Source organism: Alexandromys fortis, unplaced genomic scaffold (genome assembly GCF_014885135.2).
Source record: "Alexandromys fortis isolate MF-2015 unplaced genomic scaffold, M_Fortis_MF-2015_v1.1 scaffold_152, whole genome shotgun sequence".
NCBI classification, from domain to species: Eukaryota; Metazoa; Chordata; class Mammalia; order Rodentia; family Cricetidae; genus Alexandromys; species Alexandromys fortis.
The window spans coordinates 1,911,174-1,925,595 of record NW_026068045.1 but is presented as its reverse complement, the minus strand read 5'-3'; the positions used below and the strand labels follow the sequence as shown (position 1 = coordinate 1,925,595).

Genomic DNA, 14,422 nt, shown 5'->3' with positions numbered 1-14,422 from the left:
GATAAGAGCAGAGGAGAAGTGAAGTGGAAACTGTGCTGGGCCCAGCCAACTTTCAGAGGCCAGGCTGTGAACAAGATGGAGCTCACCCAGAGCCTGCCTCTGCCTCCCCAGGGCTGGGATTAAAGGAGTGTGCCACCACTGCCCAGTTTGCGAGACTACAGCAGCCTATTATTTTTTAATATTTATTTATTTAGTTAGTTAATTATTTATTTATTTATTATGTATACAATATTCTGTCTGTGTGTATGCCTGAAGGCCAGAAGAGGGCACCAGACCTCATTATAGATGCTCGTGAGCCACCATGTGGTTGCTGGGAATTGAACTCAGGACCTTTGGAAGAGCAGGTAATGCTCTTAACCTCTGAGCCATCTCTCCAGCACCCCGCAGCCTATTCTTAAGAGTAAAAACTTTCTCCGCTGGTCTTCGGACTTCCCTTCCCTAACAACTAAGACTGTGGGCCTGGAAGTTCCAAATGTACACCTGGGTAAAAAATTTCCTTTAAACTCCTTAACTTTATTGTCTCCCCCTCTCTAGTCCATCTGTCCCAGATTTCAAACCATCTACACACTGTGCTGCCAACTGGCCAGCTCCAGATTCCCTCAGAATCTGCATCTGCAGGGCTCCTAAGGATCTTGATCCAGGCAGTCCAGACTCTGCAAATGCTACAACTAGGCCTGTACTTCCCAAACCCCAGAAGGTCCTGCGCAGCCTGGACAGCAACTCAAAACTGTCCATCTGCACTTCCTGGCCTTGGCTAGCATGCCAGCACTCTGTGCCCCCATCTATGCCCCAGTGTGAGCAGGAAGTAGTCACAGATCACCCCTTACCACTTTTCAGTAACTTTACACAAAGGGTGTGTTTCTGGCTCCTGCTCCAGCAGAGCAGGTATTTAGGGATTTGCTCAATCAACCCACAGGGGCACTAGTCGGAAGAGAGGACAAACAATGCCCACGAGGGACCTGCATACGTGCCAGTGGTGGGTGTTTCTGTGGCTGGCCATGTGAAGCTCTGCACACCTTTCCAGCACCACTCGCATGGAAAAGCTGCTCTCAGTGCCAGCTGTGATTTTTCTCCCTTCCCAAACAGATACAGCTTTGTCTGTAGCTGCACTGCCCCATAACAGGGAGACTGTTTTTGCTGGTTGCTTAACTAACCTCCAGGGCTCCTCGCCCTAAACAAGAGGCTGAGGGAAAAATAACTATAGTTTCTAAAAACAAAACAAAAAGACAAAGACAAAACCCACAAAACTGTCGAGCCTCTTCAGAAACACATCACCCTTCACTCTGCATCTCAGCAGCATACCGTAGGGTTTGAGGGGTGTTGAAGTTAGGCCGAGACTCTGATACACGCTCCTCTTCCTCTGGGCCATCTTCTTCCATATTGGAGAATCCCATTTCATCCTGGAACTGTGAGCAAAAGAAATGGAGGGTTTTCTCGAGGGAACAGTCCCTATGTAAGTCTCTCTAGCGATACCAACAATAAATAAAACTAGAGAACTTAGGAGCTTTAATAATGTTGGGATTCAAAAGAGACCCTATGTGGGGAGTAGGATCCCGGGTTAAAAGACCACTTGTTCTTGCTTAGGACCCAGATTCAATTCCAGCACCAACACGGCAGCACCGACCATCTGCCACCGGAGTCAGGCAATCCAACGCCCTCTTCTGACCTCACAGGTACCAGGCGTGTGGTGCACAGACAGACACGTTCACATTAACAAATAATAAGTCCCACTGCTCTCAAGACGCAGTCTTGTGTATGCTGTATAAACTGCACATGCAGGACCCACAAAAATAGAACTGCTATAGTTGTCTAAAAAAAGGTGAGACGGTCCTCCAGGGTTCCTGCTTCATGGAAGCGTCTGTCAGATATTCTACAGGATGAGGGAAAAACAACAGATCTTCAGATTTCCTGCTTAATGGACAGTCTGCTGGATATTATGGGCCTGGAGGCTAAAAATAAAAGCCCACGACGTTACAGAAAAACTCTGGGTTACTGTCCAGGCTGCGAGATGTCTGTCAATTCTAGAGTCATCTTTCCATCGCCTCCAGACATCCAACCTATCTTTAAAAGGCAGATTTGCCTGCCCTTTGGAATCACCCACGCCAGTCTCTATGGAGTATAAACTGTGCTGGGATAAACAAACCCCAGCTTCAAATGAAAAATAACCTAAACCCATGAGACAGGTTACGGAAGAAGTCTCTACGATCAGAGTTCAAATGACACTTTGCAACAACAGCTCAGGAACAGCACGTGGAAACCAAGCATTTAGCGCATGAGGATAATCAAGAGCACGCCACTCAGAATTTCCCTGCGTCGTGCTCCTTGCTGGCTCTGACATAGGCAGACTGTTCTGCTGAAGAGAAAATCCTTAAGATCAAAGGACAGAGCTTACTAAAGAATTTCACCAAGATACTCACTCAAAAATCGTTACTCACCGTTTCAAACAGCTCTTCCATCAGCCCATTTACTTCTTTTTCTGTGAAAGGACAAAGAAGTATGTTGGCAGAACTTAGTCTTATTCTGTAGCAAGGAAGACCTCCAGGGTGATACCGTAGCTGGTTCTCCCAAGGCGCCTGAGCAAATGCTCACATTCCTCCTTCAAGCAGCAGTTATGAAACTCCAACCTGCTTCACTTCCTCCTCAAGATGCTTGAGATACACCCATCTCTTTCTATCCCCTTATTAAGCTCAAGGCTGCAGAGACCATGCCCACATTCATTTTGGCATTCAAAGTATAATACAACCCTCGCCAAATAGCAAATGCCAAACACAGGACCACAGCATCTACAATAGCAACTTTCTGCATATGTGTTACATTTAAACACTTACAGAAATAAACAAATGAAAATCCACTGTCTACATTTGAATGAACCGTAGACTTCCAATACACCTCCAGAGTAAACAAAGACATGTGGAAAAGACAATAACGAACAAACTGACTTACTAGTGATTCTCACAGCCCTGTCAGTACGGAAATCCTCTGTGTCTGGTTCATCAAGGTCTTCCAGGAAGTTATATTCTGGATCATCGTCATCGTCTGCCTCATCTGGGGGGGAATACGTTAGACACTTTCTGTTTCTTTCCTTTAAATTTCTCAAGACAGGGTTATCGCTATGTAACTGTTGTGGCTTTCCTGGAAGTCGCTCTGTGGACCAGGCAGGCCTCGAGCTCATGGAGCTCCAACTGCCTCTGCCTTCAGAGAACTGGGATCAAAGGAATGCCCCAGCACAAACTCTGCCTACTTTTTTCCCAGACAAGGTCTCTAAGTCTCTGTCTCTCTCTCTCTGTGAATGTGTATGTTTGCATGTCTATGTTTCTTGCTCTCACTTCCTTTGCTTTTTTAAGACAGGGTTTCTTTGTGGCTCTGGAGTCTGTCCTGGAACTAGTTCTTGTGGATCAGGCTGGTCTCGAACTCACAGAGATCCGCCTGCCCCTGCCTCCCAAGAGCTAGGTATAAAGGTGTGCACCACCACTGCCCAGCTTCCTTGTTTTTTTCCTAAATTAGGCGATTGTGGGCATGGACCACAGTCCCACCATGCCCAGAACGCACCCTTGACCCTACATGTCTGGAAAGAGAAGAGTTACAGAATCTTTCCACACAGCACATACATTAGTTTTTATTTTATTGATTTATTTGCGTATATGCATGTGTGGAAGCCTTGGCATGTATGGGAACTTGAAAAAGAATGGCCACCCTGCCTCACAGATCTGAATGATAGGGTCCCACTTGCTGCAACTCTTTCCAAGATGGCTTAGGGGCTGTGGCCTCACTGTAGCCAGTGTGTCTCTTTAAGGGTGAGCTTTAAGGTTTCAAAAGCTACCCCAGGCCCACTCTTCTGCTTCCAATTTTCATGTAAGATATTAGCTCTCCAATATTAACCCTGTGCAGTGCCTGCCTGACCACCACCATTTCTGCCACGATGGCCACAGACTCACCATCTACAACCTGTCAAACCAAAGCCCAATTAAAGGCTTTCTTTCCAAGCTGGGCGATGGTGGCCTTTAATCCCAACACTCGGGAGGCAGAGGTAGGTGGATCTCTGTGAGTTCGAGACCAGCCTGGTCTACAGAGCTAGTTCCAGGACAGGCTCCAAAACCACAGAGAAACCCTGTCTCGCTGTATCGAAAAGCCAAAAAAAAAAAAAAAAAAAAAGAAGGGCTTTCTTTCCTAGGTTGCCTTGGTCATGGTCTCTTCAGAGCAATAGAACAGTGACTTTGACAGCATGCATCTGGGGCTCAGAGAACAACTTGTAGAAGATGGTTCTCTCCTACCACTATGGGAGGTCTAGAGATAGAACTGGGGTTATTGTCGGGCAGTGGTGGTGCACGCCTTTAATTCCAGCACTCTGGAAGCAGAGGCAGGTGGATCTTTGTGAGTTCGAGGCCAGCCTGGTCTACAAGAGCTAGTTCCAGGACAAGCTCCAAAAGCTACAGAAAAACCCTGTCTCAGAAAACCAAAAAAAAAAAAAAAAAAGAACTGGGGTTATTGGGCTTGGAAGTGATCATCTCTACACAGAGCCATCTCAATGACCTTTGCTTTATTGCCTTCTTTTCTTTGAGACCAGGTCATATTAAGTTACCCACGCCAACCTAGAAGTTACTACGTAGTCCTGGCTAGCTCCAAGGTTAGGATCCTCCTTATATTACAGGCCTGTGTCAAAAACGCCCCACCTTCCCCGACTCTTAGATGTCATTCTCCAATACTTTGTCATTTTCCACAGCTGACTTGTTCTCGTGCCTGCTCCCTCCTCTTAGCTAGGCTCCAGCTCCTCCAAACAACACTCAATGTCCACATGCGTCCAACAGGTAAGTCTGCCATATGACCCACTTCAGTTTCATAGAAACGACACTTCCTTCCTGCTTCTAAAGTATTTTTTATTGTGTATATGTATGTGTATGTGTGGGGTGCCAAGTGCTAACTACATACATGTTCTCCCACCGAGCTGTAGAATCTCAGCCTCCAGTTTCTTTCTTTTCTTTGAGACAAGTGTCGCTATGTTCCCCAGGCTAGCCTCATGTCTTAGAGCACCGGCCTGTCTCAACTTCCCCAGCTGAAGCAGAAGTCTAAGCCAGCACGCCTAGCAACAAACCCACTACTAGTGCTTCCAGTCTGTAACGTGTCTCTACCCCAACTGAGCAGCTCATAGCTGCAAACAAACCACTCACCCTCGTTCTCCACGTCATCATTTAAGAGGCCCCCCAGCCACACCTTCCAGTCCTCATCATCAGCTGTATTTGGGTCATACATATCCGGGGTGATATCTGGAGCCTCAAGTTCAGCTTCGAGTTGGCCCAGAGGAACATCTTTCAGGGGCATCTTAGACCGAGTCCGGAATGCAATGAGACTATCCTCCATCGGCTGGACAAAGTAAAAAGAAAAAGCACCCAGAAGGTCAAAGTCATGCTTCCAAATTCTCCACACTCCACAACAAACACTCCTTAAAAATCTACTTGTATCAAGACACTGTAGGTCACTGTCATCCCAGCTGTGTACAGTGGCCCACACTCTTAATTACAGCACTTGGGAGGTGGGGACAGGCAGATCTCTGTGTGTTCAAAGCCAAGCTAGTCAACATAATGAGATCCAGGACAGCTGGCTCTGTATCGTGAGACCCCGCCTCAATAAACAAAAAGAAGCAAACAAAATCCATAACAATGTGGATTTTCTTTCTTCAAAATCTACTTTAATTTCTTGTAGATTTTATTTTTTCAAATAATTTTCTCTTTTTTATTAAATCTTTAAGTTTCTCTACAGAGGAGACTGTCAACATAGTGCCTGCCCCACTAGAACAAATTATGCAGTCAACTTTCCCGACTCAGGGAATCTCAGGGGTCAGCACATCAGGTATACAATAACGAGCTATGCCCCGAAGAAACAACCTGTGTGGTCGTGGGTTCTCCCCTGACAGGTAAGTATGTTTTATTTCGTTTTGTTTTTATTTATTTATTATGGACTGGAAATATGGAACAGGGGTTAAGACCACTGGCTGCTCACAACCATCTATAGTGAGATCTGATGCCCCATTCAGGCCTGCAGGTGCACTTGCAGATAGAACACTCATATACGTAAAACAAAAATTTAAAGAAAAGATTTATTTTTCATTTTATGAATGTGTTTTTATGTGTTACCTGTTATATGTGCAGCACATGTGCACAACGCCCACAGAAAACAGAGGTGGATATTCTGCAACTGAAGTTACAGGTGGTTTAAACCACAGCGTGGGTCTTAGGAACCAAACACAGGTCCTCTCTGCATTAACACTATAACCGCTGAGCCTTCTACCCTATCCAGTTATCGGTTTTAAAATGAACATTTCAAGAACAGTTATAAGAGTTTTAAAATATATGTATATATTTTATAATACATTCACATTTTTAATGGGTATAATTAATTACATTTTAATATATTCACAAAATCATGTGATATAACCAATTCCACAATAACTTCATTATCCACATAAGAGATCCAATAATCTATGTTCCATGGATATGGATTTCCTACTTACTGGACATTTTAGATAAGGGCATTACACAGTGTCCGTTCAGACTGTCTCAGGGTGCTCACATACATAATGTGTGATGTGTGCAAAGTTCATCCCTGCAGTTCCCCAGCACCTGTCAGTACTTCTTTTTACTGACCAGTAGCAATCAGCCTTATGGGCATACCATATTTCTTTTCTCAGCAATTCAGAGTCACGATGCTTACCTGAAAAGAATCCATGCAGACAGGACTCGAAGCCAGCTCCTCATCCACTGCATTTAACTTCTCCATGAAAGCACTATCCCTGGTCTGCTTTGGTTTGGGAGGAGGTGGGGGCCCCATGGGCACTACTTCAGCACTGATGTGCCTAAGAGCAGGTGTGGGGACTTTCTCAACCTGATCAAAAAGGATGCTGTGTTAGGATGGATGGATGGGAGGAAGGGACGGAGGGATGGAGAGAGCGAGGGAGGGAGGTAAGACAGGAAGGAAGAAGGAATAACGAGAAGGTGGCCTCTTTCCTCTTTTGTAGATGGAGACAGGAGAACAGTCAATTCAACAACACATGCTCTGACTAGTTGGGTCTCATTCTATCTCAGTGAGAGAAACAGAACACCACTTGGCTTTCAAGACAGCACTCTAAGCAAGGGTTGCATACACTTGACCCCTAAAGAGAACTCAGAAAACCTCTGTGACCAAGACTAGGTCTCAGTCATCTCTTAGCTGTTCATTCTCCCAAGAACTCTGAGAAGGTGGCAGCCCACAATGATATTACCAATGGTAAAACCAGCCACTTCTCACACGTAAGTCTAAAGTCTCTCTTGTCTGACGCCGGTTACCTCTGACAACATGCCACTCTCCTCATCTGTCTCAGCCACTTCAGACGACGCTTGCTGTCTGGATCTCTTCACTCCGCGTGGAGACGAAGCCGTGCTTTCAACATCACTTTCCAATAAGCTCTAAAACAAACCCAGTGCATGCTCACGTGTGTGCCCCAACCTCAGTGCGCAGCACGAAATGCCACAACAGAATGAATCACAAAACACCAGTCACTGGGATTTGGGCTGCCAGGATGGCACAGCAGATGACTAGGTGTACGTGACCAAGCCTGATGACCTGACGTCCACTCCCAAGACCCATATGGTGGAAGGCAAGAATCAACTCTTACCAGGATGTCCTGGGATCTCCACAAGCAAACTGTGGCATGCACACACAAAACCCACCCACACAGATATATATGTACATACATACAAGTGCAAATATATAACATGTAAAATAATTATGTCATAGAAAGAATACATGCAGTATATGCAATAAATATATATATCGTAGAAAGAAAATGGATTTTCAATGACTTAATAATCCTAAAGAAGAAAAGATGGAAGGGACCATATCTGCAGCCTCATCTTCATCATAAACTGTCAAAGGGTAAAGGATTAACAAAACACAGAAGGAAAAAAGAAGACTTCTTTTGAAAAGCGTTACTAACCAAGCAATGGTGCCAAACACCTTTATCCCCAACACTCAAGTGGCAGAAGCAGGAGGATCTCTAAGAGTTTGAAGCTAGCCTGATCCAAGGCAGCCATGGCTACGTACTGAGACCTTTTCTCAAAAACTCAAATAGAAAAGATAAAGTTCATGAACAAGAAAAATTAAACAAGACTATATAGAGGTGTATATTTAGGTGACAGAACTACAAAGAAAAATAGCAAAAAAACTATCAAGACATCAGGGTTCCAGGGTACACTTGTCTGTTGATATCTTTGGGGTTTTTTCCAGTTTTTCGAGACACGGTTTTGCTGTGTTAACAGCCCTGGCTGTCATGAAACTTTCTCTGTAGACCAGGCTAAAAATTGAAGTCACAGAGATTCACTTGTCTCTGCCTTCTGAGTGCTAAAATTAAAGGCGTGGGACCTGGCGTCTGCTGCTTTCTAAGAAAGAGTCTAGAACAAGCTGTGTAGCTGAGGATAAACCTGAACTCCTATCCCTCCTACCTGCATTTCCTAAATGCTGAGATTAAAGCACATCTTTGAGTTGTATGTGTTACTTTTATAATGTAAGCTTAAATGTATAAGGAGTTTGAAGAGCAGAAGAATACCTACCAGCTAAGAAATCATTAGAAAAGAGAACATTTCTCAATCGTGTCTAAAGAATGGGTGACAAAACTAGTCACCAAAGCCTGTCTTTATCAAGCCCAATTTTTTTCTGCAGTAACAATGAACACTCACAAACCTCTTCTGCTGTTTCATCTTCCTCTTCCTCATCTGGCTGGTACTCTTCATCTGAGGAGTCATCTTCTTCAAGGTGAATGTCCACAAACTGTGGAGGTTGCTTCAATAGGAACACAGGAAAACAGGGGTGGGAAGTGGCTCAGCAGCTAGAGGCACAAGCCCAATGACCAAGTTCAACTCTCAAGACCAGTATGGTAAAAGGAAAGAACCAATTCTCACATGCTATGATAGTTGCTCCCACCACTCACCATGCAAAAACAAGTAAACATAAAATAACACAGAGAAAGAAATGGAACAGGGCTGGAGACTAGAAATCTCAGAGGAGAACACATGCTCACCATGCATAGGGTTCTGGGCTCCAACAGTGGCAGAGGACAGATGGAATGGAGGGATAGAGGTGAGGGAGGGAGGGAGGGAGGGAGGGAGGGAGGGAGGGAGGGATTGATGTGAGGGAGGGAAAGAAGAGAGGGAGGAGGGAGGGAGGGAGGGAGGGAAGGAGAGAAAGTGGGGAGGGAGCGAGTGAAAACACAAGTCACACATTGGGAGAGAAAGTGAAGATATCTAAGAGGAGAAAGAATTCTCTGAGTCTAATGTGCCGTCACATCAAACAACACAGGCAGGTCTGTATGCTTCCATGAGGTGCAGCTGAGGTACAACGGAATGGAAAAACCCAAACCTGTAACAAAAAAAGAAGCCCCCCCAAACAAAAACAAAACCCCCCAGCATGTCTAAAAGTAGTGAATACAAACTAAGTAGTAGCTTTCAAAACTGATGACATATTTTGGGAAAAGAGTAACAATGACTTCTGCATTTACCTTAATTTCACTGGCTTTTTTAATTGGTGAAATATTCCACGTTGGAATTACCTATGAAAAAGGATATCAGTAATAACATGTAACTGCTTTTCCTTTTCTGATAAGCAGAAAGACCCACACTGAACTTAGCAGCTACCGTGGTCTACAGGCCTCACTGAGCACTATATTCTCATGTATTGCTGGGGCAATGATCCCAGCACTGGCAGGACTGAGAGAGGAGCCTGGGCTACACAGTAAATTCCAGGTCAGTTTGGGTCATAGTGTGTGACCCTGCCTCAACCAAGCCACCACCACCACCAGTAACAACTACATTATACAGAAAAGGAAAACCAAAGCAGTAGCCCAGGATGTACCTGCTTGCCCTTGATTCATGCCAGGGCACAGCATGAAAATCTGGGCAGTGTGGCTTATACTTGTAATCCCATGTATATTAGGTAAGCATTCTCACTCTAAGCTAGGAGTCCCAGCCCACACATAATGATTTCGAAAAGAAACCCCAGACCAAAATTGTTCACATTTTTCTTCTCTATGAATAACCGCGAACAGGCTTCTATTCCCCAGGATAAAGAGAAACTCAGAACACATACCACTCCTTTCTCCACCACTTCCTTCAGTTTAGAGCGTGTCATCTTAGGCTCCTAAGAGGGGAGAGAAAGAGAGAGAGAAAGAAAGTAGCCAATAAAAGTTACAATGTGATTTTCCCAGTCTGAGGTGTGTCATGTTGTTTACAAACTGCTACATGACTTCCCACATTGGAAAGTTTCCATGGCATGGAAAGAGTGACAAGAGGCTACTCACAAACAGTGGCATGTCTTCTGTCTCACTGATGGCAGCTTTCATCATGGCTACAACATGTTCATTTGTGATTACTTCCTGGAGGAGAGAAATGAAACCTCACTTTATGCCACAAAAGATTTGTCACCTGGGCTGGAGAGATGGCTCAGTGGTTAAGAACACTGTCTGCTCTTCCAGAGGTCCTGAGTTCAATTCCCAGCAACCACATGGTGGTTCACAACCATCTGTACTGAGATCTGGTGCCCTCCTCTGGTGTGTGGGCATACATGGAGGCAGAATGTTGTATACATAATAAATAAAAAAATAAATAAATAAAAAATTTGTCACCTGAACAATATTCATCTCTATGTAAGTGCCACTAGACCTTTGTGGAGAATAAACAGAAGTTAGATCTTCAATAATAGCTTCAAACTGAGCTCAAGAAAACATCTAAAGATAAAGAAGGCAGAAGCAAGCCTTTAAACAATGTTGCAGCAAGTGGTGCCATTCAGTTCCTGCTACTGGGGCAGAAATATACAGACACAGGTAAGACATAGAGGAGAATTACATAAAGGCATTTGTGTTTTTTAATCTTGCCTGTTCTGCTTGCCTAGCAAATACTCTGCTAGCTCTCAAGGCATTCTTCACACGTGTAAAGCACTACCAACTACTATGGATGCTTTTCCGACTAGGAATCTTATTGACCAAATCAGTGGAAGGAGGTGCAGGTAGTTCATCTTCTCAACATCTGTTCAGCTCCTCACTAGTGCTGAGTGCAAAGAGAAAACTATCCTTAGATGTAAAACATTTTGTCACACTTAACCAACAAAATTGCCAATTCGTATAGCAGGACTCAGGGGACTTACAGGTCTGCGTATTTCTTCTCAATGGGAAGTTTCTAGGCTGACTGCATAGCTGCCCACGGCTACTCACGTGCAGGATGTTCCGTACATTGACTGCAGTCAGATTGTGCTGCTTAGCACCATCCTCTAAGGTCCGATCAAGCATGTCATCCAGTTTCAAGTCATGAGCCATCGTCCCTTGTTCTTGACTTTTTCCATCTCGTTTCCTCTTGGTGCCCTTTTTGGTTTTTTTCCTTTGATCACTGTCTTCACTCTCTTGTTCTTCTGAAAACAAACCAAGAACGTCACAGACTCTCCAGAACAACTTCTCTAGGAACTCCGTCCCAAACCAACAGCGGGAGGAAACCAACCTGCCTACTGTCTGACTTAGATGTGACAATGATGGTTTATTACAGCCTTGGTAACAGTTTTACAGTACTAGTCATAATAGCTAACACTTAGCTGGGCATGGTAGGGAACACCTTCAATGCCATCACTTGCAGGGGCGGGGGGCCGTAGACAGGTGTACCTCTGAGATCAAAGCCAGCCTTTTCTTTCAAGAGTGAGTTCCTGAACATGTAGAAATAAATAGCAAGACCTTGTCTTGAAAAAAAACAAAACAAATTGCCAGGACACTAAAAGTTTACAACAGGTGGCAACTAGTATTTAACAAGTCGACCTCCCAGATGAGTCAAACTTTCTGACGGGAAATCCACTTGGGAAGTCCGTGGAGTCACTGACTATAAATGACTATTTGACTCTATCTGTAATTTTTCTCATGTGCCACTAAAAACAGCTATGTGTATTCTAGCCACTGCTTGCATGTTTTTTTATGAAAATATTCAATATATTGGGCATACATATAGCTATGGATGGTCATGGAGATGATTTCTGCTTAACTATATAATTCTGATGAATAGAAAAAATAATACTAGGATATCTGGTTTTCCCTAGAGAGAAATTTATTAATTCAATTTCCCAGGTGTTTATTGCATATTTGGGAATAAGGCTTGAAGCAACTTTAGTAAAGATAACTTTCTCAGCAAAGGGTTTTCTAAACATACTCTACATGATCAAGGACCAGCAAACTAACTGGCCTGAATTTCAATGTCACTTTCTGTCTGGGAATCCTTTTTTTTTTTTGCTACGTGCATTTTTTTTAGCCAAGCCATACTCACTGGTCAGTCACTGTGAACTACTTTGTTTTTTTTTTACAGGTTCTGCTTTTTTTTTTTTTTTTTTTTTTTAGTTTTTTTTGACACACTACTTCTCTGTGTAGCTTTGGAGTCAGTCCTGGTACTTGTTCTGAAGCCCACAATGGCCTTGAACTCACAGAGATCCACCTTTCTCTGCCGACCAAATGCTGAGATTAAAGGTGTGCGCTACCACCACCTAATCCTGTTTCTTACCGTTCACTCAAGCATTACTGCATTACTGTGACTCTCAGAATGTGCTTTATGTTTGTCCAGAGGTTTTGGCTGTGAGAAGCAGCAGGAAAGATGTAAAGACATTATGAAAGAGGGGTGTGTGTGTGCGTGTGTGTTGGTAGGAAGATTCAGCTGAATGTACAAGGAGAAGTGCGAGGGAGGAGTGGAGGAGTGGAGAGATGAGAGAGATTAGAGAGATGTGACTGTAAAGAAGTGTGAGCCAGGTGGTGGTGGAACAAGCCTTTAATCCCAGCACTCAGGAGGCAGAGGCAGGTGGATCTCTGTGAGTTAGAGGCCAACCGGGTCTATAAGAGCTAGTTCCAGGACAAGATTCAAAGCTACAGAGAAACTCTGTCTCAAAAAAAAAAAAAAAAAAAAAAAAAAAAAAAAAAGTGCGAAGTTGCATAGCTGTATGGAGAACGTAACTGTGAAAATAAATGTAACTGTGGCTCTGTAGAAAACAGATGTAACTGGGGAAAGATACCAAACTGTAGAGATGTATGTACAGAAAGAGACAGAACTGTAGGTAGAGATGTATCTCCAGGCTGCACATTTAAGTAAAACCAAAGCCTAGAAAGCCAGCCGCTGAAAGAGCTCAAAGACTGGAACAAGGCAGAGCTGGGGTTGTAGCTCAAGTCAGAGCATTCCCAGAACACAGAAGGCCCTAAGCAGGATCCTCAGCACTGCAAAGAAACAGGCTGCTGGAAACTGAGTAGGGCTGGATGAATACTACAACAGCATCCTGTTGCTGAACCTCACCTGAGTTCAAACCCTGACTTCTACTCACGAAATTTCTCCTTGACTACTCATATGATTAACAGAGAAATTTTACCTTATAACTAGGTGGCATATGGCAGAATAAATAAAAACAATTTAAAAGAAGAGATAAAACAAAAATGGTATACAATATAATTTTTTTAATTTATTTATTATGTATACAGTGTTCTGCCTACATGCATACCTGCACCCCAGAAGAGGGCACCAGATCTCATTATAGATGGTTGTGAGCCACCATGTGGTTGCTGGGAATTGAACTCAGGACCTCAGGCAGAGCAGTCAGTGCTCTTAACCTCTGAGCCATCTCTCCAGTCCCCTACAATATAATTTTAAATACTTGTTATTGCTGGAGGTGGTGGCGCATGCCTTTAATCCCAGCACTCGAGAGGCAGAGGCAGGTGGATCTCTGTGAGTTCGAGGCCAGCCTGGTCTACAGAGCTAGTTCCAGGACAGGTTCCATAGCCACAAAGAAACCCTGTCTCAAAAAAAAAAAAAAAAAAAAAAAAAAAAAGTTGTTATTATGAGTGATCTCAGTTATACAACACACGCCCCGCTGAGGATCAAATCCAGGGTCATGAAAATGTGAAGATCCCCTACTATTCTCCTGTATGTCACATATTCCCCGGGGCTTCTTAAAGTGCCTCACTCTATAATCTGGTTTCAAATTCACATATGGTAATCAAAACCTTAAGTGTGTGTATTTCAGAAATTACTGAAAACTAAAAATAAATAAAATTCACCCCATCAAGCATGATAGCATGTTGGGGGATTGTAGCTGGCTGGTAGAGGTGGCAGGCTCCACTGGCCTAGCAGATTATCTCAATCCAGCAGCAACAGGGAGCTCCCACACTCCAGCAGAACTTCCTGCCTCTCTACCTGCCCTTCTCTGGATAGTGTCACTGGGACTGGAGGACTGACCTTATCTAAAAGCTGTCTCTAGTCCAGATGGCTGATTCATCTTTAGCTTGACCGTTGACACAGATCCCTGCTAAGAAGCCTTGTGCTAGGAGCTCTGCTGTAAGAACTGACTGCCGTGTACAAAGGCTTGTGACAGGAGTGTGCCGTTAATGCAAATAAAG

The 14,422-nt window shown here is 44.0% G+C and overlaps 1 protein-coding gene across 9 annotated transcripts in view; it reads right to left on the bottom strand.

Annotated features, from left to right (window-relative positions):
• The window catches only part of LOC126516112 (GON-4-like protein), a 49,045-nt gene that overhangs the window by 26,645 nt on the left and 7,978 nt on the right, over window positions 1–14,422 (bottom strand). For 8 of the 9 annotated variants that reach the window (XM_050166324.1, XM_050166322.1, XM_050166330.1 and 5 more), the window contains 11 exons: window positions 11,231–11,424; window positions 10,322–10,396; window positions 10,111–10,161; window positions 9,524–9,574; window positions 8,710–8,808; window positions 7,317–7,436; window positions 6,706–6,876; window positions 5,166–5,358; window positions 2,944–3,045; window positions 2,436–2,476; window positions 1,303–1,406 (listed from right to left, as the gene is read on the bottom strand). In XM_050166324.1, coding sequence (XP_050022281.1) covers window positions 1,303–1,406; window positions 2,436–2,476; window positions 2,944–3,045; window positions 5,166–5,358; window positions 6,706–6,876; window positions 7,317–7,436; window positions 8,710–8,808; window positions 9,524–9,574; window positions 10,111–10,161; window positions 10,322–10,396; window positions 11,231–11,424 — 1,201 coding nt within the window. The remainder of the gene's footprint in view (window positions 1–1,302; window positions 1,407–2,435; window positions 2,477–2,943; window positions 3,046–5,165; window positions 5,359–6,705; window positions 6,877–7,316; window positions 7,437–8,709; window positions 8,809–9,523; window positions 9,575–10,110; window positions 10,162–10,321; window positions 10,397–11,230; window positions 11,425–14,422) is intronic. The other variant, XM_050166326.1, reaches the window with a different exon arrangement.